Genomic DNA, 25,633 nt, shown 5'->3' with positions numbered 1-25,633 from the left:
TGAAGTTCAGCTGAAGGAAGTCGTCTGTCTGCCCAACATCATAATCGGGCAGATTGGAGGTGGTCGTGGAGGTGAAAAGAAGTGGTAGCGAGTTAGAGTTGAGTATAGACAGCATGCATATGGAAGCTCACTCCATGCTCAGAGACGCTGTCGCTGAGGGGCAGCAGATAGGTAAGAAAAAGGATTGGCTAAGAATAGATCATTGGGTGACTCCAAACATGATGGTCCCAATATTGACTCGGGAGGTGTGTTGTGAGCAGGATGGAAGGCAATATCACGTGAAAAACCTGGACGTAATTTCAGCGCGTCAGTCCGTGGCATTTTAACACAGCCAGCTCATTATCATTTTACTTCCGGGTTTGATGTCGATTGCGCAGCAGATGAGGAAGCACATGATGCAATCTCGACTCCAGTATTTAAATGGCCAATCCAAAGATGCAGTTTGGAGTTGGAAGCAAGCAAGCAAGAAAGAAAGAAAGAAAGAACTTTGACAATGGATTCAGGAGGCTCAAAGGCTGTGCCCCGCTTCAATGACTCCTCCCTTGATATACTGCTGGGAGCTTGAGGAGCCAGAGATAGAGATTCTTTCCCAGGAATGGGAGGAAGAAACTTGCTGTTGCTAGAAAGAAGGCGTGGCTGGAGGTGGCCCAAGAGGTCAGCAATAGGAGCATTGTGCCATGCTCTTGGATTCAGTGCAGAAAGTGTTTTAATGTCAGGAAAGGTGAGTACAGTTGCACATTCACCGAAATCATGCTATGCGCATCACCCCAACCCCTTACTCTACCATGTCAAGCCTATTCTATCACATCACTCCTCACTTCCACGTAACTTGCAAGCACATCCATCCTTCTCTTTGTACTTCCTCACCATCAGCGGCAGGTCGGGCGGCCTGGAGCAGCGTGGCAGCATACCACTGCAAGGTACAGCGCAAGCTGGTGCAGGAGGACAACGACAGCGAATGGGCGATTGGATTGGACGTCCTCAAGGTCCAGGTCGGTGATTGGAGCATGGGCGGGTACAGTAGGAGCGGCGAGTGATCGTGGAGCAATGCGATCGGGGCCCAGGAGAGGCATGAATTTGAGGCAGAAGAGGCGTGGGTCCAGGGGCAGCATGGGCCAGCCTACACAGCAATTGTGTGTGCACTAGGTCCGTGCAGCAGAGCTGGTCTCCAATTGTCTTGGTTAATCCTTGCCACTGGACCAAGACCTTGCTCTGTCAAGCCCATGTGGTGGCTGGTGTGCAACGGCCACCACATGTTTAAAAAAAAATCCACGCGCAGGCATCTTCCACCCTTTAGGATGTAGTTTGGGACCTGGAATTTAGGTCCTTCATTGAAACATCTGTGAACTCCATTCTTTTTTGGCGTGGAAACAAGTCATCCTCGATACGAGGGACCACCTATGAATGAATGACTTCTTCACATCCCCATCTATCCATCCACCACTGCCACTCACCCTCATCCTTGTGCAATTTCATGCCTCTGATGGTCACCCTCACCAAATGCACTGGCATCCAATTGAATGAACACATTCTATTACTGTCACTTATGGGTCTGTTCATCCCCCTGTTGCAGGAGAAGAGAACACAAGGGAGAGAACCAGAGGTGGTCCTCCACCAATTTCCCAGCTGCAGAGGAGGAAGGGCTGGAGATCAGTGACATTTCGGCATGCCTGACCATCGGAGATGGGGACCTCCCAGCTACCTGAGGACACAATGAAATATCAGCGACCGACATGTCGTACAACACTCAGTCATGTTGATTTGATTTCAACAGCGAGTGAAATTAGATCATCTTCATAATAGGTTGCAACATACTTACCTTGCCAGTACTAATTCATATTTATTCTCTCCGCCAGGGCCTTCACGTGCATGAACAGTGAAGTCCATGGACCTCGCGAAGGATGAATCCTCAGAGGAGCTGATTCCTTCTGAGGGTGCACCATCATAGGACTTATGCTTACCATGCACCAGCTCAGATACTCATACTTCAGTGGGACCAGTTCGACAGATAATTGGCCTTTCACCTGATGACTCTCGTTTCACAAGTGAGCAAGAGCAGATGGTGATGTCGGACAACTATGGAGAATCCATGTCGTGGAGGGTATAGCCTTCTCCAAGCTCTGCTCAGCTGGACACAGATGCAGTACCCCGGGGACCGACTATGGAGAATCATTAAGGAGCAGCAGAGAATATGCGATGTACCGACTGGTCTTCCAAGCACACAAATCATGATTGCAGAGAGAATGGAAGTGTCCGCTTCAAGCATGAGTGGGTTGATGTCGCAGGGCATTGCAACGATGTCGTCTGGCATGAATAGAGTGGCCAACTCCGTGGAACATCAAGCATGGCAATCAAATGAGTCCATGCACACCTTGATCACGGCCCTGCACACTCTGGCTGCCAATATGTCTGTTGCCTTAAATACACTTGGAGCAGCTCGCGCTGGAAGTTGTAGTGGCATGCTCCAGCTCTTTTTGAAGCCCCGACCTGCGGAGGTATTCTCTCACAGGTCGGGGTGACCCACGATTGGGTGACGTCATCAGGACCCAGGTCGTCGTTTGGAGCGTGGGCAGAGCATTGGCGGCCCTGGTAAAGCAGAGGAGTGGGAAGGACGTGGTGGAGGTTTGGCGAGTGATTGAGGCGGAGGAGCGATGAGGGATCGTGGCTGAGATTAGGTGGGTGATCGTAGCGGAGGTGGCGAAGGTGAGGCAAAAGAGGGTACGGGGCTCAGAAGAGCCATGGGGCAGCACGGGCCAGTCTACACTGCGATATGTGTGAACTCTAGGTCCATGCAGCAGAGCAGGTCTCCAGTCGTCCTGGTTAACTCTTGCCACTGGATAAAGGCCTAGCTCTGCCAAGCCCGTGTGGTGGCTGATGTGCAACAGTCACCCGACATTAAAAAAATCCATGCACAGGCATCTTCCACCCTTTCAACTGGAGTTCAGAACTGGAACATCGGGTCCTTCATTGAAACATCTGTGAACTCTTGTGGCAGCAAGTCATCCTCGTTCGAGGTCCGCCTATGATGATGATGCCTTAAATAGAATGACAGTGCTGCACCAAAGTGCTCTCCAGCAGAGTGGTAGCAGTGAAGTGTGACAGGTCCGTGAGAAAGATGATGGCAAATGTGGATAAGGAAATGGGAACTCTACTCAAATTGGTCTCACTTCTCGCCCTTTGTCCCTCCCTCAGTACTTGACATACTGCCTCGTGTCCTAATGGCCAAATCTGCCCCTGCACAAGTGCAGGTCGATCAGTCTTTGGCGGGGCGCTCACAGGCTCTGACATTTGGAGGACGTCGGCCAAGAGCATCTCAGCAGAGCTCTGAGCAACCTGCTTCTATCTCTGCTGAACCCACAAAGATTGCACCACATAGGAGCAGTAGGAAAAGAAAGGGCTAGACTTTCCACTTCAGATTGCTGGGCTAGTGCCCATATATTACCCAAAAAGGCAGGCTATCACCCATTTTGCTTCAAAAGTGGAAAGTTAGCCCGGAACATCGCCGAAAAATTGCCGGCCCAACTTTCGTGTCACATTGCTGAGATGATCGCCCAGCAGCGCAACTTTCGGCACATCGCCGAGCTGATCACTCGCCAGAAGATCGCTGGAGAAAAGCTGCTTTTACCTGGCCTTCCTCACCGAACTCGACACTACGGACACCATTTTGAACATCTGATGACGTGAGGAGGCTGCTTAAACAAGTGGCTTATAATTTGTGAGTTATTTACGGGCCTTTTACTGACAGATCCACTCACATTTATATTTATATTTATATTTATTTTAGTACAAAGGGCATTTATAACATCAGTGATGGGACTTGTAGCTTCTCTACCATTACTTTTAAATGCTCACATTCTGGAGTCTGAAGTTGAGTTAAGTGAAGGCACTAGTCGAAGAGGTGGCAGACTAATGTGGAGGAGGAGAACGTACAGCCGACGAAATTACAGGGAAAAGCAATCTTACCTCAACTTGTCTGATAACACGCGTCTTAGGAGGCTGCGCTTTGAAAGGAGGTCATCGATAAGATATGCCAGCTCATCAAGAGGGATCTTCAACCTACCAGCACCATCAGGACCGCACTGCCTGTTGAGGTAAAGGTTACTGTCCTTTTACGCATCTGGCTCTTTTCAGGCTTCAGCTGGCAACATCTGTGGTATCTCTCAGCACGCCACACACTGCTCCATTCGACAGGTGACTGAAGCCCTTTACGCTCGCAGGATGGACTTTATAAACTTCCCTATGACCAGGGAGGCACAAACTGGGAGGGCTGTGGGTTTCTCAAGAATAGCAAACTTCCTCAAAGTGCAGGGAGCAATAGACTGCACGCACATTGCCCTGAAAGCACCTTTACAGAATGCAGAGGTGTTTCATAACTGAAAGGGATTCCATTCCCTGAATGTGCAGCTCGTTGTCGACCACAACCAAATAATCATGGCAGTTAATGCTAAATTTCCAGGCAGCATCCATGATGTGCACATCCTGTGTGAGAGCGCTCTCTCTGACCTGTTTGACAGTCAGCCACAAGGTCATGACTGGATACTGGGGGATAAAGGATATGGCCTTGCCAGCTAGCTCATGACCCCTCCCTGTGTAATCCCCTGATGGAAGCCGAGAAGAGTTACAACGAAAGCCACATAGCTACACGCAATATCGTCAAAGACAATTGGAGTGCTCAAGCAGCGCTTCAGAAGCATGGACCACGCTGGAGGCAGCCTACAGTACCACCCTGACCAGGTCGCTGAATTTATTGTGGTGTGCTGCATGTTGCATAACCTAGTTATAAGGAGAGGACAACAATTGCCAGATGGGGCTGCCTGTCCATCTCAGGAAGGAGTAGAGGCAGAAGAGGCAGACGAGGAGGAGGAGGCTGGTGAGGACCTCGGGGAGGACAATCAGTCTGGTGATGAATCCATGGTCCCACCGCGCCCCCCCCCCCCCCCCCCTCCCCGCAAGACTGCAAAAACCCCGTGGGAGTTACGCGGCTGTAAAGCAGTTGCAACAGCAGCTCATAAATGAACGCTTTGCATGAACTTGCATTGGGGACAGTTACCATTACGGTTACGGAAAGACAACAGTTGTGTTTGCATCGAGTTACGTTTCATCCTTGCCTGGCCTGGCCATTGTTTTACAACAGTTGATAGTTTTACCTTAACTTACATTATTAGAAGACACTGCACAACAATTGTAAAATGAAATTAAATGTTTTTATTCAATTAACAAAATTTTTTTACTGCAACACCCATCCACTCACCCCCCCCCCCCCCAACAACACACCCCAACAGTGAAACAGCAACAATATAAAAAACATTCCAACCCCCCTCCCTACATGTGGCCACGTTTCCCTCCAGATCTTGGACCCCCCTCACCATGTCCTAGCCACACCCACCCGTTTTGGTCCCCGGGTACCGTGACGAAGCTGGCGTATAGTGGACAACGGCAAGACTTCCTGCCATGGTGGGGGCAAAGGTCGCCTGTTAGGGGGGCGATGTTGGAGGAAAAGATGAAGCTGGGGAATCGCGTTCCGAGTCAGAAGGAAGTGCTTCCTCCTGACTCGCTTGTGTGCTGGTGCTGGTGGCATGTCAGATGATGGCACCTTGGGGTTCAGGGCCGTGTCCCGCCACTATCGCATGCCGCAAGGCATCGATGGAGGCGGTCATCGCACGCATCTCCCAGATCATCTGCTGCATATTTTCCGAATTGTGAATACCACGAACGCCTGGCGATGCTCGCGACTCTCTCCTCGCACGGTCTGATCAAGCCCTCGATCCGATCGGCCAGAGGAGGCATGTGCTGACTTCGCTGACCTGACCTCCGTGGGGTCGGCGTGAGCAGTATTAAATGCCTTGGCGTCGCCGGCTGAACGCCGCTTGGTCTAGCTACCTCTTCAGTCGAAAACGACATTATGGCCACAGGTTCCACAGGTGAAAGATGAGTCCGAGGGATGCTGGGGCATCCTTCTCCTCCTCCGACTCGGTTGTCTGTTCATCATCATCCTCCCTCCTCCCTCCTCCCTACCCATGGTGAGGACCACCTGCATAGAAACATAGAAAATAGGTGCAGGACTCGGCCATTCAGCCCTTCGAGCCTGCACCACCATTCAATAAGATCAAGGCTGATCATTCACCTCAGTACCCCTTTCCCGCTTTCTCTCCATACCCCTTGATCCCTTTAGCCGTAAGGGCCATATCTAACTCCCTCTTGAATATATCCAATGAACTGGCATCAATAACTCTCTGCGGTAGGGAATTCCACAGGTTAACAACTCTGAGTGAAGTAGTTTCTCCTCATCTCAGTCCTAAATGGCTTACCCCTTATCCTTAGATTATGTCCCCTGGTTCTGGACTTTCCCAACATAGGAAACATTCTTCCTACCTCTAACCTGTCCCGTCCGGTCAGAATTTTATATGTTTCTATGAGATCCCCTCTCATCCTTCTAAACTCCAGTGAATACAGGCCCAGTCGATCCAGTCTCTCCTCATATGTCAGTCCTGCCATCCCGGGAATCAGTCTGGTGAACCTCCACTGTACGTTGTCAGATGCAGGTGTGGCCTCCCTCTGTGCCATCGGAGTTGTGGGACCTGAAAAACACAATTGAGCTTATTAGAACAGAAGGGATTCTTGCGCTGCGCTGGCATACATAGGTAGGAGGAGCAGCACTACCACAATAAATGTGACCGAGAGACATTGCATAATTAATGCATCATATGGTAATACATCTATATAGAATTCACTGCCCCAGAGAGCTGTGGAGGCTGGATCAATCGGAGATAGACAGAATGATAAGGGAGTGAAGGTTTATGGGGAGCGGACAGAGAAGGGGACAGATGGCCTGCTCCTGCTCTTATTTCTTATGTTCTTATGTTATCAACCTAAGAGTAGCACAGAGGCTGCATGCATAACATGACATCATTCGTATATTATAATTAAATGGCGTTATATTACTTTAACGCTGCTTGACACATTACTCACGTGACGCATGGGAAGGTTCTGCAACACAACGGGTGGTGGCCAAGTGACTGTGGCTTCCGACACTTGCTCCTCGAGGTCGGTCAGCGGTTGGAGCTGAGCAAGGCCCCCTCCGGTGCGCCTCTGTTCAGACTGGTTGTTAGATAGCTTCCTCTGCAAACGTGAAAAGAGCATGGCATAAGCTCATTGACTAGGTACTATCATGGAAAGACAGCAGTCGCCAACATTATATGCTAATAGGGTTTTAAGCCACAATTGATGCACGGTTATAACAAAGATCGTGTTTAGGAGCTAATGCTTGACACGAACATCTCTTTCGACTACAATCTCCATTGAACTCGGCAATGACAGGATCTAATGTTCCAAAGTGTCCAAGAGCAGACAGTGAGCAAGGGCAGCTCTCCCCCAGTCCATGCTGGGTCACTGTGTAAGTGACAGCAGCCAGAGGGACTTAAAAAGGGCACAGATTCATAGCCCTGTCCAGATCTTAGCAGGAAATATATGTAAGAATAACAAGCTGAAATTCAATCCAGGAGATTTATAATTATAATTACAATTTGCATCATTACAATATAAAATCTATACTTACTCTTGTCAAAGCAACCAGGCTGTTCCAGCGCTTCCGGCACTGGTCGGACCCCCTCGCCTCATGGGATGCCGAGGAGACCATGTCCGCGATCTCGGCCCAAATCTTTCTGTAGACCCGGGGTGGGGGTTTCCCACCCCCGGGTCTACAGAAAGATTTGGGCCGAGATCGGGTTAATTGGGCCCACCTTGTTTGCACATCGCTAACCAACGCCTCGTTTGCTTCATCTGAAAATGTTTGGCTCTCCTCCTCCCCTCCACATCTTGAATAGTGTGCTCGGAGTCTGCCATTTCTGTACTCTAATTGTACTATTGTGATCTCTTTCTCTTTCCTCTCTCTCTCTCTCTCTCTCTCTCTCTCTCTCTCTCTCCTTTCTCTCTCCTCTCCCTCCCTTTGCCTTCTGCACATGCGTGACCTCCCGAAACGCAGGAAAACCTGTTTACTGGGGGGGGTGAAGAACGCATGCACAAAAGGCTGTTGCTAGGGAAGCTTTGCCTTCCACATCACTGAGGCCCATTTTGCATCGCTGGCCTATCGCTGAGCCGAAAGTCGCGCTCCTAAAAATGGGCGATGTCCCAGCGATCATCAAGATTGACATATCGCCAAGGCTGGAACATCGCCCATTTTTTTGGGCCCTAGTGATCTGAGTGGAAAGTCTAGCCCAAAGAGTAAAGCTTTGTAGGTGCCCAATAGTATGCACATGGCTGTATGAGAAAATGTTATGTTGTGATGTTTCCGTTCTTTAGTAGAGTCATGTTAATTTTATTTGTTTGTACCACTTTCCCGTCTTGCCCATTCTTGGTTGCTGGGTAGCAAGTTGTCTTTTAACTTGCTCGATGATGAATGTGAAGACATGAATTGACCGGGCCCAATTGGGAGGACGTTCAAGAGGTGGTTGGTTTCTTTGCAGGACTGGTTTGTGTCAGTGACATTGGGAGCGGCCGTTGCACATGGTTCGGACATCGGTCCACTGGTGCAACCTAAGTGAACCTTGGGCATTGTTGGCATCCTGGGCAGCAATGTGAGCAACTGATGCTGCATTGCCCTCATCACCCTCCTCGTCTTCCTCCACCTCCTCCTCAGAATTGTCCAAAGAAGGTCTAAGTCCTGCGCCTTATTCCTCATTCAAGTCCACACCTTGCTGATGCACAATGTTGTGCAGAACACCACGACCATTCTGGATACCTTGGCTGGTGCATACTGAAGGGTGCCTCCAGATCTGTCTGGGCACCTGAAGTGCATCTTCAGCATGCTGATGGCTTATTGGATCACATATCAGATGATCACATGGCATTCATTTGTAGCATTGTTGGGTTTCATTGGTCAGGTTTGTGATGTATTGGTCAGTGGTGATCAGTTAAGTTTGAAGTGCGGTATCCCTTATCTCCTAGCAAGAATCCTCCTCAAATCGCCTTCTCCCTGTGGATGAAGAGCTCCTCCCAGAGTCACAATGCGGATTCTGCCCACTAAGGGGCACAATGGACATAATCTTTACTGTGCGGCAAATCCAAGAGAAATGCAGGGAACAGCACCAACCCCTGTACGTGGCCGCCTTTGACCTCACAAAGACCTTCGACACTGTCAACCGTGAGGGATTATGGAGCGTCCTCCTCAAATTCAGCTGCCCTCAAAAGTTTGTCACCATCCTTTGTCTGCTTCACGATGACATGCAAGCCATGATCCTAACCAACGGATCCACCACAGACCCAATTCACGTTCGGACCGGGGTCAAGCAAGGCTGTGTCATTGCACCAACGCTCTTCTCGATCTTCCTTGCTGCAATGCTACATCTCGCCCTCAGTAAGCTCCCCACTGGAGTGGGGCTAATTTACAGAACAAACAGGAATTTGTTCAACCTCCGCCGCCTCCAGGCCAGACCCAAGGTCGTCCGATCCTCTGTCATTGAATTACAGTACGCAGACGAAGCTTGTGTCTGCGCACACTCAGAGGCCGAACTCCAAGTCACCGTCAGCACCTTCACTGAAGCATACAAGAGCATGGGCCTTACACTAAACATCTTTAAGACAAAGGTCCTCTACCAACCTGTCCCCACCACACAGCACTGCCCCCCGCCCCCTCCCATTTTCAAAGTCCATGACGAGACCTTGGACAACATGGACCATTTTCCATATCTCGGGAGCCTACTGTCAACAAGGGTAGACATTGACGACGAGGTCCAACACTGCCTTCAGTGTGCCAGTGCAGCCTTCGGTTGCCTAACGAGGAGAGTATTTGAAGACCAAGACCTCAAACCCGACACCAAGCTCGTGGTCTGCAGAGCAGTCATGATGCACTCCCTCTTATATGGTTCAGAGACATGGATTATGTACAGCAGGCACCTATCAAAACACTGGCGATGTACCACCAACGCTGCCTCTGCAAGTTCCTGCAAATCCATTGGCAGGATAGGCGCATCAACATTAGTGTGTTCTTACTCAGGCTAACATCCCCAGCATCGAAGCATCGACCACGCTCGATCAGCTCCGTTGGGCAGGCCACATCGTTCAAATGCCCAACACGGGATTCATAAAACAAGCGCTCTGCTCGGAGCTTCAACACGGCAAGCGAGCCCCAGGTGGGCAGGGAAAACGCTTCAAGGACACCCTCAAAGCCTCCTTGAAAAAAATGCAACATCCCCAGCGACACCTGGGAATCCCCGGCCCAAGTCCACTCAAAGTGGAGGAAAAGCATCCAGGAAGGCGCTGAACATTTCGAGTCTCTTCGCATGAGCAAGCTGAAGCCAAGCGTAGACAGCGGAAGGAGCACACGGCAACCCAAGCACCCCAACCACTCGTTCCTTCAACCACCATCTGCCCCACCTGTGACAGAGACTATAGGTCCCGCATTGGACTCATAAGGCAACTGAGAACTCATTTTTAGTGTGGAAGCAAGTCATCCTCGACTCCGATGGCCTAAAAAGAAGGGAGAAGAAGCATCCACCCCTTAAGTCTGCTTGCAGGTCCAAAAACATCGGGGAGTTTGGATTGCCGCAGAAGAAAAGCATTATGGCAGCTCCCCGGGAATCTTACGCAGAAATATCTTTCGTGGTTGCACACCAGCTGCTCATTGATTGAATGGAAGCCCTTGCGGTTCACAGATCCTCTTGGTTGAACTGTGGGTGCGCATATTGCCACATGTGTGCAGTCGATGACGTCCTGCACTTGTGGAAAGCCAGCCAGAGGCACAAACCTGAGCGCCCACTCATTCTGACTGGCATCATCGCAGGTGAATTAGCATAATTACCAGCCCTGGCAAACAAGCCATCAGTCTACTATCTTAAACATTTGTGGGCTGCCAACTGGGAGATCCTGGATTTGTCTCCGGCAGAGCCCTGAAAGGTTCTGGGGGCACAGAAGTTGAGGGCGGTTGTCACTTTAACAGCCAGTGGTAACGTGGCCACCAGGGAGCAGATTTTCTAGGAGGCTGCAGATGTCTGCCACCACCTGACACGACAACTTGAGCCTCCTGAAGCACTACTGTTCTGATATATCAAGGAAACTCCACCTCTGCCTGTACACCTTGTGGTGCGGGTAGTGCATCCTGAGAGATACACCCCTCTGCTCCTCCCCTCTCTGCTGTTCAGCTGCAAGTCTCCCATCAGCAGGCTGCTGCTGGTCATATTACTCCTCATCCGAGGTCCAATCTAAGGAAGCCAAAGTGCCACCCATCCTGACGTAATTCAGAAAATCTCAAGTGTAGAAAGTAAACTCTCAGCAAAATTACTGCAAGCAAATCTTTCCCACTAGTAGATAAGAAAGCAGCTGTGAGTAATGAGTATTTACTGGAGTATTTCCATGAATTTTAAGTAGCCACCTCAATTGTTGTTGTTCACCCCTTGCTTTCGATGGCGAGTTTCAGGAAGCCTGGGAAATTTATGGATGCGATTTAAAAACTGTTGAAATATCACTCCAATTGTGCAATTACCATATGTTGATGGACAACGTGCCTCTCCTGCACACGTTGAGCACAACCAGCCTAACTCACTCTGGTTAAACGCGAAAGTTGGCAGGTTGGAACCAGGTTCCTGACGCACTTTCATTTTTGCCAAATTTAACACCCTGCCCGCAACCAAACCCACTCCAGGTTAAAATTCTCTCCTCCCCCCCCCACCCCCGATTTTTACGAGCAGGAAGGAGAAGCCATTGCTGGAGGTGCACTGACTGCATCTGAATCGGTAGAACTGGAACCAAACAAGATAAATCCCAAGGAGTTTTTTTAAATTTCAAAATATACTTTATTCATATAAAAATTTGTACAGTACATTCAAAAGCCGTTCAGTACATTTTAGCTGCAGTCAGCAATCCCACACACTACATTTTGGAGCTGACGGCAGTTCCGTTCGATACATTTCCTTGCTTTTCAGTTCAAGTACAATTCGGTACGATACGGGCTACATTGTAGTACATTCAACAAATTACATTACATATGTCACTATACAGTACACGGAATGGGTGACGGTACATTTACATTTTTCTTTTCAACGTGCATTACGAAACAGACCTTGCATTGTACATGGCACTACATAGGTGTTTACAGATCATAGTGCTCCATGTACACAAAAAAGAAGATACAAGTACAGCCCGAGGGGAGTTTTGTACTGATTCCTGCCCCCGGGTTTACAGTGGCAGAAGGGCTTTAAACTGTGGCCCTTCCCCACCGTGCCTTTGCGGCGACTGCACCAATTTTAAGTGCGTCCCTCAGCACGTAATCCTGGATCTTGGATTGCGCCAGTCTGCAACACGCAGACATGGACATCTCCTTGCTCTGGAAGACCAGCAAGTTTCGGCAAGACCAAAGAGCGTCTTTGACCGAGTTGATGGCCCTCCAGCAGCAGGTGATGTCTGTCTCAGTGTCTGTCCCTGGGATCCCTGGGAACAGTCCGTAGAGCACAGAGCCCTGTGTTACAGAGCTGCTTGGGATGAACCTCGACAGCAACCACTGCATCTCTTTCCAAACCTGCCTTGCGAAGGCACAATCCTGAAGGAGATGGGTGACAGTCTCATCCACCCCGCAGCCGACTCGGCACTGTGCCGTGCTGCTGAGACGTCGGCTGTGCATGAAAGCTCTGACGGGTAAGGCCCTCCTCACCGCCAACCAAGCTACATCTTGGTGCTTGTGTGAAAGCTCTGGCGATGAGACGTTCTGCCAAACGAGTTCGACAGTCTGCTCAGGGAACCACCCAACAGGGTCCACCCTCTCCTTCTTTCGTAGGGCGTCCAGGACGTTACGTGCTGACCACTGTTTTATGGCCTTGTGGTCAAAGGGGTTTTTTGTGAAAAACTTTTCCACGAAGGACAGGTGGACAGGCATGGTCCAGCTGATGGGGGTGTTTCGCGGCAGCGTGGCCAGGCCCATCCTTCGCAACAATGGGGACAGGTAGAACCTCAGCACGTAGTGACACTTGGTGTTTGCGTACCGGGGGTCTGTGCACAGCTTGATGCAGCTGCACACAAAGGTGGCCATCAGGATGAGGGCCACGTTCGGAACATCTTTTCCTCCACTGTCCAGAGATTTGTACATTGTGTCTCTGAGGACACGTTCCATTTTGGACCTCCAGAAAAAGTGGAAGACGGCCCGGGTGACTGCCGTGGCACAGGAGCGAGAGATGGGCCAGACCTGTGCCACGTGCAGCAAACCCGAGAGCACCTCACTCCTGATGACCAGGTTCGTTCCTGCCATGGAGAGGGAGAGGAAGCGCAGCTTCCACCATCGCAGTTTTTGCTTCACTTTGGCGATACGCTCTTCCCAGTTTTTGGCGCACGCCCCATCCGCTCCGAACCATATTCCCAACACCTTCAGGTAATCTGGCTTAACGGTGAAGGGAATAAAAGATCGGTCGGCCCAGTTGCTAAAGAACATGGCCTCGCTTTTGCTGCGATTGACCTTCACTCCCGAGGCCAGTTCAAACTGGTCGCAGATTGTGAGCAATCTGCGGACCGACTGCGGATCCGAGCAAAAGATGGCCACGTCGTCCACATACAGGGAGGTCTTGACCTGAGCGCCTCCGCTGCCTGGGATCGTCACCCCTCTAATGCCCGCATCCTTCCTGATGGACCCGGCAAAGGGCTCGATACAACACACAAACAAGACAGACGAGAGAGGACAGCCTTGCCTGACTCCAGATCTGATCGGAAAGCTTTCAGTTTCCCACCCGTTAATTAGAACTGCGCTACAGATGTCTCTGTAGAGCAGTTGGATCCAATTGCGGATACCCTCCCCAAACCCCATTTTGGAGAGCACGTCCATCGGGTACGTGTGCGATATCCTGTCAAAGGCCTTCTCCTGGTCTAAGCTGATTAAGCAGGTGTCCACCCCCCTGTCCCGCACGTAGACGATCGTATCCCTGAGTAGTGCCAGGCTATCGGAGATCTTCCTGCCGGGGACAGCGCAGGTCTGGTCTGGGTGAATCACCAGCTCAAGAGCAGACTTGACCCTGTTGGCGATGACCTTTGACAGGATCTTGTAATCTACATTGAGCAGCGAAATGGGCCGTCAGTTTTTGATTTCCTCCCTCTCCCCCTTCTGCTTGTAGATGAGGGTGATGATGCCTTTCCTCATTGATTCTGACATACTGTCAGCCAGAAGCATACCTTGGACACAGAATGAGAGGTAGTGGTGAAGTATAGCCTAATTAACCATGTCGAGCGCTATGGAAAGACCAAGAAAGGTAGCTACCCCTTTAAATCAGGCACAGTACATAAGATTTTAAAAAGGCACCTAATGGCCTTGGCCTATACATTACATATTTTGCAAAGTTTATCATTGTTGCCTCCCTACTAACAGGCTTCAGAGGATGTTTAATATGCAATTTTCAAATGTATACAGACTGTGTGATTGGTTCAGTCATGGATATGACACAATTATTTTGTAAATGAGGTTGGAAGTTATCTGTTTCTAACAAACCTTTGCAACCTGTCGAGCATAAAAGGAGTAAACTGAGAATCAGCCTTTAAATTGAATTGAACCAAATAAACTGAAATCTTCATAGAAAAACAGCTTTATTTCAGCTAACTCCAAGATGATGAGAGGAACTGTGTGTATAACAGTTGTTTATAGAGAAATGGATTAGCATATCGATTTAGTACCTTTGTTCCTTTTTGAGAAAAAAGATCACATTTTATTTTTTTGTTGAAAAGAATTGATAATAGCTTAAAACTAGAATGAGGTTTGATTTGATGTTCTGCCGCTTATTGAAGGCACAAAAATAATTAGCCAATGGGGATTCCTGTTCATTTTCCTGGGCATATTACTGAACATTTTACCTAATTAGTAAGAGTAATGAAGTTGAAACTCCCATACAAGCAATGGGTGTATGACCCGTTCAGTTTTGCGTATATCCCGTACTATCCGCAATTTACTCCACCTTGCATCTGCTACTGCACCCTCTGTTCTTCTGACTCTGGCCTTTTGTGTATTTCCCCCTCTATTTACTCCACCATTGATGGCAGAACCTTTCAACCATTGGCCCCACTCTCTGGACTTCCTTTCCTAAACCCCTTTGCCTCTCTCCTTCTCTGTCTACATTTTAATAACCTTCTCAAAGCCATGTTTTCAATCAGACTTTCAGTCTCACCTCTTAATCTCTTCCTTGTGGCTCAGCATTCATTTCCTGTGTATTTTTTTTCTCTTCTCTCTTCAAAGTAGTTTGAGATGTTTTCTACGTCAGATAATGATTGGGAGTGGAACCTTAACTAATGTTTTTTTTTCCTGTTCAGTGGACACTGAGACCAATTGTAATATTCAGCACAGACTAATGATCAAACTTGGCTCCATCATAGTCTGCATAGAATCATAGAATGATATAGCACAGAAGGAGGCCATTTGGTCCATCGTGCCTATGCCATTTCTTTGGTAGAGCTATCCAATTAATCCCACTCCCCCTGCTCTATCCCCATAGCTCTGCAGATCTTTTCCTTTCAAGTACTTGGGGCTCCCTCGCTGCAATCGGAAAACTCCTACCCTCACCATGCCGAACTGGGCTGTGCCCCCTCACCTTGGAGGTTAGCCACCACGCCACTAACTAACAAGAACAGTCAGTCATTCTCGGAGTCACTTCTTCTTCCCTGCGAACAGTTCATTGCCCCCTCCCTGGTTCATATGGGCGGCAACTGCTGGTCGGGGGGTGGCGGCGGTAAAGAGGGGCATTATTACAGCTGCTCCATCTTAGCCAGCAGAACTATTTTGAAAACCTTCCATAAATATCTTGAAGGTATTGTATATGCAACAAAAATTGTTTTTTCTTTTCATAGGAGTTACAATATCTCAGATAGACGAAGAAACATTCTCTGTGTTTGCACCAACTCCAAATGCTATGTATGAAGCTAGTGAGTTCATAAATGAACTCTGTAAGGATGATGTAAGTCTAAACACAAATTTGTATTTTAGCCTGTTTATTTGTGTACTTTATTCTATATTAATACAAATTGTGACTTTTTTTTCCTGTTGATTTGTTCCACAGCAAGAACAGCAACTTGAGTTTGGTGCAGTTTACACTGCCACCATAACTGAAATACGGTAAATCTATAATATTAAAGTCATATTTTGTACTGTGAATAGAGGCTATAATCTGTCGTGAGCCTGATAACACTAGATTTTATGTTTTACATATATGTATGTGTTTCAGGCAGTTTTGTTTCAAAGGAATAAGCCCTGGATCTGTTACTATTGAAGCCACTAGTTTAGAAAATGATGCATGTAATTGGCTTTTGCACACTTAGATTTACATGTTCTGTCTCTGCCTGTGGCCTGTTCTTGGCCAGGTGGCCAGTGAGGGTATCCTGTGATACTGGATTGTTGCTGTAGGGGCAGGCAAAGAATAGCATTGTCCTGCTATTCTTGCTAGCATTGTCTGGCTCGTATCAGCTACTGGGAGAGCAGCATAGGTAAAAATAATGGATAGAAAAGTCAACAGTTTGAATTGTTAACTATAGTTTGGCAAGATGCAAAATAAAACTCCACTTAACCAGTATCCTCACAGGAGCACTTTCTACTCCATTTTCCATTTCTCCCTGTGTAATTGTTTTATTGAATGAGACTGCTAGTTCAGTGTTGAATGGCAGATAATTTTTCCTGTGGGTCTGCACCCACTAGGTCCTACTTTGAACCTGCTCAAACTAATTTCACCCAGGTACTTTACAGCAAGTAATGCCATTCTTGATGTAACAAAGTTTACAGTGTGTATAATTTTTGTTCATATAGGGATATTGGAGTAATGGTGAAGCTGTATCCCAATATGACTGCAGTTTTACTCCATAATTCACAACTTGACCATAGACGGGTAAGAAAAATCACAACTATATACAATGTTGTAAAAATGGACCATACGCATGACCACATCAAGTATATAACCGGTCATGAATTAAAAGAAAAACTCTTTAATTTGATATTATGTCTGTTATAGCCTCTAAACATTTGGTTTTTTTTTTAGATAAAACATCCTAGTGCCATTGGACTGGAAGTTGGGCAACAGATTCAGGTATTCTTGTCATTTGGTAGAAGCTTTTCATTGAGACCCACAGTTCAATTTAGAATAATTTGATGCTTTACAATGCCATTATTTGTATTACAGATTGCCTTTGCTAACATTCCTTCCTAACCTAATCTATTATAAAGATTTGTAATGTATGTTACTTTTTTAAGTTGATCACCCATGTTATTGTACATGAGGAGTCAAGACCAAGTGCAATATTGAAGTCAAAGAAGGTTAGAGGGCGGTGGGATAATTGGACCTGGGTACAGGACAGGACAGGTGGGAATAGAGGTCATCAAGCAATCTGCATCATGTCGTGGGTAGAAGCATTTCATGATGCTCGGAATGAAGTACTGCTCCATGTGAGGTGGCAGACATCTAAAACAAATTTTGTCAGCTGCAAATGCAAAAATTGTATTCGTGGGGTGCTGATTCAGAGGGGCATGAACTGGGGGAAGTGACTATTTCCACGTGTTGACACAGAAACGTGGCACATCTCACATCAAAAGCCAATAGAACACAGAATCACAGATGGGAGAATGTTTCCAAGGCTTCATGTACCTTTAGGTGCACAAGAATTAACTGGTATAATTTTACTAGTTTGTTTAAATTTTACATTGTAGAGAAGGAAATACTAATGGCACTCCAGTAGAATCCGTCCTGCAATTTGGGACCTCAGAGTGGGTGAAGAATGAATAATGCCCCTCAAAAGTTGAACTCCAAAATTGGAGTTAAACGTGATACAAATTGAAATGTCAGTGAACTGCAGTTTTAGTGTGACGCATGTAGTCACTTTACCTGTTTGGCACAGGTACCTTCTCTCGGTACCAATGGAAACATTGATATTGGCCTATTTTCAGCAATCTGTTTCATAGGGCCCAAGTTTCCACATGATTTGTGCCTGATTTTTAGGAGCAACTGGTGGAGAACGGACTATCTTAGGATTTGCAATTCTCCACATTTTTTTTTTCTGCAGTTCTAGTCAGGTAGAACAGTTCTACTTTGGAACATAGAAACATAGAAAAACATAGAAAATAGGTGCAGGAGTAGGCCATTCGGCCCTTCTAGCCTGCACCGCCATTCAATGAGTTCATGGCTGAACATTCAACTTCAGTACCCCATTCCTGCTTTCTCGCCATACCCCTTGATCCCCCTAGCAGTAAGGACCTCATCTAACTCCTTTTTGAATATATTTAGTGAATTGGCCTCAACAACTTTCTGTGGTAGAGAATTCCACAGGTTCACCACTCTCTGGGTGAAGAAGTTCCTCCGCATCTCGGTCCTAAATGGCTTACCCCTTATCCTTAGACTGTGACCCCTGGTTCTGGACTTCCCCAACATTGGGAACATTCTTCCTGCATCTAACCTGTCTAACCCCGTCAGAATTTTATATGTTTCTATGAGGTCCCCTCTCATTCTTCTGAACTCCAGTGAATACAAGCCCAGTTGATCCAGTCTTTCTTGATAGGTCAGTCCCGCCATCCCGGGAATCAGTCTGGTGAACCTTCGCTGCACTCCCTCAATAGCAAGAATGTCCTTCCTCAGGTTAGGAGACCAAAACTGTACACAATACTCCAGGTGTGGCCTCACCAATGCCCTGTACAACTGTAGCAACACCTCCCTGCCCCTGTACTCAAATCCCCTTGCTATGAAGGCCAACATGCCATTTGCTTTCTTAACCGCCTGCTGCACCTGCATGCCAACCTTCAATGACTGATGTACCATGACACCCAGGTCTCTTTGCACCTCCCCTTTTCCTAATCTGTCACCATTCAGATAATAGTCTGTCTCTCTGTTTTTACCACCAAAGTGGATAACAGAATTTTTTCTTCAAAAGGGGGCGTGTCCGGCCACTGACGCCTGATTTGAAAGTTTCCACAGTAAAAATGTACTCCAAACTAAAGTAGAATGGAGCAAGTGAAGATTTTTGTAGAACTGAAAAAACCTGTTCTACACATTAAAAAATCAGGCGCAGGTTACAAATCAGGCGTCCAGAACGAGGTGGTGGGGTGTGGGGGGGGGGGGGGGGGGGAGGGAACTCATTAAATTCTACAATAAATCCTTATTTATACTTCTACAAATATTATACAAATAAATCCAACCTGAATAAACATTTATAAGCAAAGAAAAGATTAAATAAACCATCTTCCGACCTGTGTGAAAGTGCTTCAGCCAGGAAGAATGGTGCAGCAAGCCTCACAAAACGAGGGAGCCGACCGAATGCGGGCGGGGGAAGGGAGGAGGGAGCCGACCGAACGCGGGCCGGGGGGGGAGGGAGCCGACTGAACGCGGGCCGGGGGGAGGAGGGAGCCGACCGAACGCGGGCCGGGGGGGGAGGGAGCCGACCGAACGCGGGCGGGGGGGTGGAGGGAGGAGGGAGCCGACCGAACGCGGGCGGGGGGGAGGAGGGAGCCGACCGAACGCGGGCGGGGGGGAGGAGGGAGCCGACCAAACGCGGGGGGGGGGAAGGGAAGGGAAGGGAGCCGACGAACGCGGGAGGGAGAGAGCCGACCGAACGCGGGCGGGCGGGCAGGAGCCGACCGAACGTGGGGGAGGGAGCTGACCGAACGCGGGCGGGAGGGAGAGAGCCGAACGCGGGCGGGAGGGAGAGAGCCGACCGAACGCTGGCGGGAGGGAGAGAGCCGACCGAACGCGGGCGGGCGGGCAGGAGCCGACCGAACGTGGGGGAGGGAGCTGACCGAACGCGGGCGGGAGGGAGAGAGCCGACCGAACGCGGGCGGGAGGGAGAGAGCCGACCGAACGCGGGCGGGAGGGAGAGAGCCGACCGAACGCGGGCGGGCGGGCAGGAGCCGACCGAACGTGGGGGAGGGAGCTGACCGAACGCGGGCGGGAGGGAGAGAGCCGACCGAACGCGGGCGGGAGGGAGAGAGCCGACCGAACGCGGGCGGGAGGGAGAGAGCCGACCGAACGCGGGGGGGGAGGGTGGGAGCCGACCGAACGCGGGAGGGAGAGAGCCGACCGAACGCGGGCGGGCGGGAGGGAGCCGACCGAACGCGGGCGGGCGGGCAGGAGCCGACCGAACGTGGGGGAGGGAGCTGAGCGAACGCGGGCGGGAGGGAGAGAGCCGACCGAACGCGGGAGGGGAGGGTGGGAGCCGACCGAACGCGGGGGGGGAGGGAGGGAGGGAGAGAGCCGACCGAACGCGGGAGGGAGGGAGCCGACCGAACGCGGGGGGGGAGGGTGGGAGCCGACCGAACGCGGGGGGAGAGGGAGGGAGGGAGCCGACCGAACGCGGGCGGGAGGGAGGGAGCCGACCGAACGCGGGGGCGGGGGGGAGGGAATGGAGCCGTTCCAGACAGCTGGCGGGAAAGAGAGAAGGCTGCAGGAAGCCTCAGAAATTGAGGAGCCATTTCCCGACGGCAAAAGGGGGAGGTCGTCGGGAAACGGCTACCTCAACTTTCTGAGGCTTCCTGCACCCTTCTCACTGCTACAAGAAGCCTGTGTGCTGATGGCAATGTACTTTTATTTAAAAAATGTTCAAAAACTAAACAGCTACAGAGAACTACAAAGAACTACAAAAATGGCCGAGTGCCAATGTTTTTTTCACACTGAGCATGCGCGAACGCTCCAACGCGCACGTGCAGCGTTGCCGGCAGGAAAAAAACTAATTTAAATAGTACCCGCCCCCTCCCACTTACAAAATCGGCGCGAGTGTAGGCCGCGCCAAGCAGACAAGGAGCTGCAGAACGCTCCAGAATCGCTTGTTTTTTTTCCGGCGCCGTTTTAGGCGCGAAAAACGGGCGCCCAGCTCGGAGGGGCGCCCGTTTTTTATCATGTGGAAACTTGGGCCCTTAGAGATGGTAAATAAAGTTGCATGTGAGAACTACTGCGGAGGATGCGCATGACAACTCCTTTTAGTATTATACTTTGTATCGAGAGTTTTATTTGTTCCTTCCAAAATTGTGTTACTGATTAAACCTAAAGTTTTCTGATTGCTTACATTCTCGGTGGGGGGGCGGGGGTGTGTACAGGGTGCAGTTTAACCCCAAAAAAGCACGTATTTCTTGCAGCTGACCATCTATTATGTTCCTGTCCCAAATTCAGGGAAAATAAAGCCTTGAAAATCAGAAGGCCTATTTCTAAAGCTATTCAAGTGGATTCAAAGCTCTTAATTGATTTCAGTAAACATTAATATTTAAAAGCATGTGAAATAGGCACTTTGTATATATCCTTATTGCTGCACCACTTTCACAACACTTTTGTCCGTTGCCCCATGTGAGAGCTAGTACTTGTAAGCAACCTAAGCATTTAATTAATTTCTTGTTTTGCCTTTTTTGCTTGCTGAAAACCTGAACATTCACAAATGAAAACCTGAAAATTCACAAATGAAATCTAGACTAAGAATTAATGAATGAGTATGTTGAAATGCAATGAAAGCATTAATATGGAAGAAAATATTTCCTTTGAAAACAGGTGAAATATTTTGGTCGTGACCCCACAGATGGAAGGATGAGGCTTTCCCGCAAAGTACTACAGTCTCCAGTTACAACAGTAGTTAAAAACCTGAGTGACAAAAATAGCATTGTAGTAGGAGCACGAGATTCTGCATCATCCAGCGCTTCCACATAACCATGTTGAAACTGTCAGAACCAATAGTAAAAATTTAAATGAGGTAGCTTGAAGAACTCTTCCAGCTAAACAGACATTTATTTTAAAATAACAAGCTAGAAATTATTGTAATATATATTTTCTATCTTTACTAGTGCTATATAAATTCGTTTTATATGTTCTTTTCCTCAATTGATACTGTAATTCATTTATTGTACTTGTCCATAATGTTTTTGGTGTAATAAAACATTGATACTGGGAAGACTGAGCCTCTTTATGCACAAATATTTTCAAAATACCAAGAAAATATATGATTAGATTAAGATGAAGCAGGAAGGTTTTTAATATTTTTGTTCTGTATTATTTATAGAGTTTTAAAAAACCAATTACTGGAGGCTGGGATTCTTCCCAAGTGGTTCTAGTTAATTCTACAAGCCAAGCCCAAATAGGTAAGATGGTCCGAGCTGGACAAGCAGTGGAATCTGTGCGAGTGATTTTTAGCTGAATAAACACCAGCAGTACCCAGTGCTCACTTGGGGGAGAGGGAGGATTGGGAAGTCCCTAAGCATCTGAACCTTGGCTCTGCAGACCTGAACTCTGAAGTAGGATAAGTGGACAAGTATAGCTTTCTCAGTAGCTTGGTTCAAAGATTCTTAAACATGGTGATGGGTTTCCACACGTGTCCAAAAAAAACACAGCTTGCCCACCTGCCTATTCATGGTGCTTCTCAGCCAACCAGCTTGCCTGCCTGCTTGGCCCAAATAGTTCCTGGCTCAGCTGCCCAGAGTTCTTCCTGGCCTGCCTGCTTGCTTGCTTGCCCACCCAGCCCTGCTGCTTCCCACCTGCCAACTTTGAGTTCTTCGCGCCTATTTATTTCCATCCTTCTCAGCATGTTGAGACATGAAAGGGGAGTGGAGAAGTGAAGTAGAGTGAGAAGTGAAGCTGGAGCAAGGAAGAGGCATACAATTGGAGAAGAAAGACTTTTTTGTAGAATTGCCCATACCAATCGCTGTAGTGCGAAGAGGATGAGGGTTCAGAGTTTTTTGGGGCTCAACCAAAAAGATTTTGAGAACTACTGAAATAGATTATATTTAGTAATGATTACTCTTGAGTATACATTCATACCACCTATGATTTAAACTTCCTGTTCTTTCCATATTCCAGAATGGGGTTATTAAGCATCTTCTCATGATCAGATGGTTCCCAAGCTCATGAACATTAATGAGTCACTGAATCAGCGTGCAAGTGCAGAGAACACAGCTGAAATGTTAAACAGTATGATTTGTCTCTGTTATCTGACAGCTTGGTTAGACCAGCAGACATAATGCCAGTATTTACATGAGGCTGACCCTGAAAATTTTTTGTTTTGGTGCTCATGACTGCAGTTGGATGTGAATTGTGCTCCACTGTACTTCTGATGGGGCTCATGCTGATTGGAAAATTCAGGCTTGTGTGTGTGTGTGTGTGTGTGTGTGTTTGTGTCTCCCTTTCTAACTGACTCAAGTCCTTGAACATGTTGTCGCCTCCCAAATCCGTGCCCATCTTTCCCGCAATTCCATGTTTGAATCCCTCCAATCCAGTTTCTGCACCTGCCACTGTACCAAAACGGGGCTCACATCAAAGTCAGAAATGACATCCTTTGCGACTGTGACAAAGGCAAACTATCCCTCTTCGTCCTTCTTGACTTTTCTACAGCCTTTGACACGGTTGACCACTCTATCCTTCTCCAGCACCTCTCCACTGTCGTCCAGCTGAGTAGGACTGCATCTCCTGGTTCCATTCTTATCTATCTAATCGTAGCCAGAAAATCACCTACAACGGCTTCTCTTTCCACTCCGGCATTGTTACCTCTGGTGTCCCCAAAGGATCTATCCATGGCCCCCTCCTATTTCTCATCTACATGTTACTGGTGACATCATCCGGAAACACTGTCAGTTTCCACATGTACGCTGATGACACCCAGCTCTACCTCATTACCACTTCTCTTGACCATTCCACGGTCTCTCAATTGTCAGACTGCTTATCCAACATCCAGTTCTGGATGATCACAAATTTTCTCCAGTTGAATATTGGAAAGACCAAAGCCATTGTTTTCAGTCCCCGCCACAAACTCCGTTCCCTAGACACTGACTCCATCCCTCTCCCCAACTCCTGTTTGAGGTTGAACCAGACTGTTTGCAATCTTGGTGTCATATTTGACCCTAAAATGAGCTTTCGACCACATATTTGTGGCATAACGAAGACCGCCTATTTCCACCTCCGTAACATTGCCCGTCTCCGCCCTTGCTTCAGCTCATCCGCTGCTGAAGTCCTCATCCATGCCTTTTGTTACCTCTAGACTTGACTATTCCAACGCATTCCTGGCTGGCCTCCCACATTCTACCTCCAGTAAACTAGAGGTGATCCAAAACTCGGCTGCCCATGTCCTAACTCACACCAAGCCCCACTCGCCCATCACCCCTATACTCGCTGACCTACATTGGCTTCCGGTTAAGCAACGCCTCGATTTCAAAATTCTCATCCTTATTTTCAAATCCCTCCATGGCCTTGCCCCTCACTATCTCTGTAATCTCCTCCAGCCCCACAACCCCCCGAGATGTCTGCGCTCCTCTAATTCTGGCCTCCTGAGCATCCCTAATTGTAATCACTCAACCATTGGTGGCCGTGCCTTCTGCTGCGCAGGCCCCAAGCTCTGGAACTCCCTGCCTAAAACTCTCCGTCTCTCTACCTCTCTTTCCTCCTTCAAGATGCTCCTTAAAACAAACCTCTTTGGTCACCTGCGCTAATTTCTACTTATGCGGCCCAGTGTCAAATTTGTATTTCATAATATTCCTGTGAAGCCCTTGGGACGTTTCACTATGTTAAAGGTGCTATATAAATACAAGTTATTGTTGACTGGCCATTAGTTTGTCTCTTACTGTTTCTCACTATTTAAATGTCTTTCTAACTGACTAACTGTCTACATCTTTTTCACTTACTAACGAACTGTGACTTCTAAATTTCTCATCCCTTTTCTGATGGTCTCTTCTCTAACCAGCTGTGTGTGTGTGTGTGTGTGTCTGACTGCTTCTATCTCAGTATCCGTCTTTCTAGTTGTCTCTGAACCATTAATTCTTTCTGTCTTTCTTGGTCTTCCACTCTTTAAAAATTGTGGTCAATTTCAGGAGAAGATGTGAGGAATTCTTCCCTGATTACTAAAAGCAATCAAACCAACTCTGGGAAGCAATGGCTACTCACGATGTTTCACTAGACCCTTCCCCTGATATGTCAATTTCCATAGGAGCATAAGACTGAACCGGATCAGAGAAAGCCACTCCTGTCCATTAGGCAAGTCTCCGATCACAGATTTGATGGCCTTCCTTTACTTCTCATTCCCTTTAAGGGGAGGCCTTTTAAAACTGTGATGAGGAAGTTCTTCACTCGGATGGTTGTGCATCTTTGGCATTCTCTGCCCCAAATGGCAGTGAATGATCAATTAATGAGTCTATTCAAGGCTGAGATGGGAAGATTTTTGGGCTCAAGGAATGCAGGGATAGGGCAGGAAAGTGGAGTTGAGGTCGAAGATCAGCCATGATACTGAATGGCGGAGCAAGCTCAATGGGCCTTATGCTCCAAATGATGTTCTTATATCATCATCATAGGCGGTCCCTCAAACGAGGATGACTTGTTTCCACAAGAGTTCACAGGTGTTTCAGTGAAGGACCCGATGTTCCAATCCTGAACTCCAATTGAGGGGGTGGAAGATGCCTGTACATGGATTTTTTTTAACGTGTGGTGACCATTGCACATCAGCCACCACACTCGGGCTCGACAGAGCTAGACCTTTATCCAGTGGCAAGAGTTGAACCAGGACGACTGGAGACCTGCTCTCTGCACGTACACATATCGCAGTGTGGACAGGCCCGTGCTGCCCCTGGGCCCTTGGCTCTTCTGGGCCCCGTACCCTCATTCGCCGCACTTTCGCCCACGATGTTCCAGGGCCCGGCACTCCAGCTCTATTTATAGCCCCGACCTGTGGTGGTGTTCTCTCACAGGTCGGGGCA

The 25,633-nt window shown here is 48.3% G+C and overlaps 1 protein-coding gene across 2 annotated transcripts in view; it reads left to right on the top strand.

Annotated features, from left to right (window-relative positions):
* pnpt1 (polyribonucleotide nucleotidyltransferase 1, mitochondrial) overlaps positions 1-21,843 on the top strand; it is a 92,864-nt gene extending 71,021 nt beyond the window's left edge. For both annotated transcript variants that reach the window (XM_070889601.1, XM_070889602.1), the window contains 5 exons: positions 15,802-15,908; positions 16,011-16,066; positions 16,751-16,829; positions 16,980-17,027; positions 21,456-21,843. In XM_070889601.1, coding sequence (XP_070745702.1) covers positions 15,802-15,908; positions 16,011-16,066; positions 16,751-16,829; positions 16,980-17,027; positions 21,456-21,611 — 446 coding nt within the window. In that variant the 3' untranslated portion in view covers positions 21,612-21,843. The remainder of the gene's footprint in view (positions 1-15,801; positions 15,909-16,010; positions 16,067-16,750; positions 16,830-16,979; positions 17,028-21,455) is intronic.
* Positions 21,844-25,633: the final 3,790 nt, after the last annotated feature.

This window comes from Pristiophorus japonicus, chromosome 9 (genome assembly GCF_044704955.1).
Source record: "Pristiophorus japonicus isolate sPriJap1 chromosome 9, sPriJap1.hap1, whole genome shotgun sequence".
Lineage (NCBI taxonomy): Eukaryota > Metazoa > Chordata > Chondrichthyes > Pristiophoridae > Pristiophorus > Pristiophorus japonicus.
Note: the sequence above shows the minus strand (reverse complement) of the source record. Positions and strands in the feature narration are given on the sequence as shown.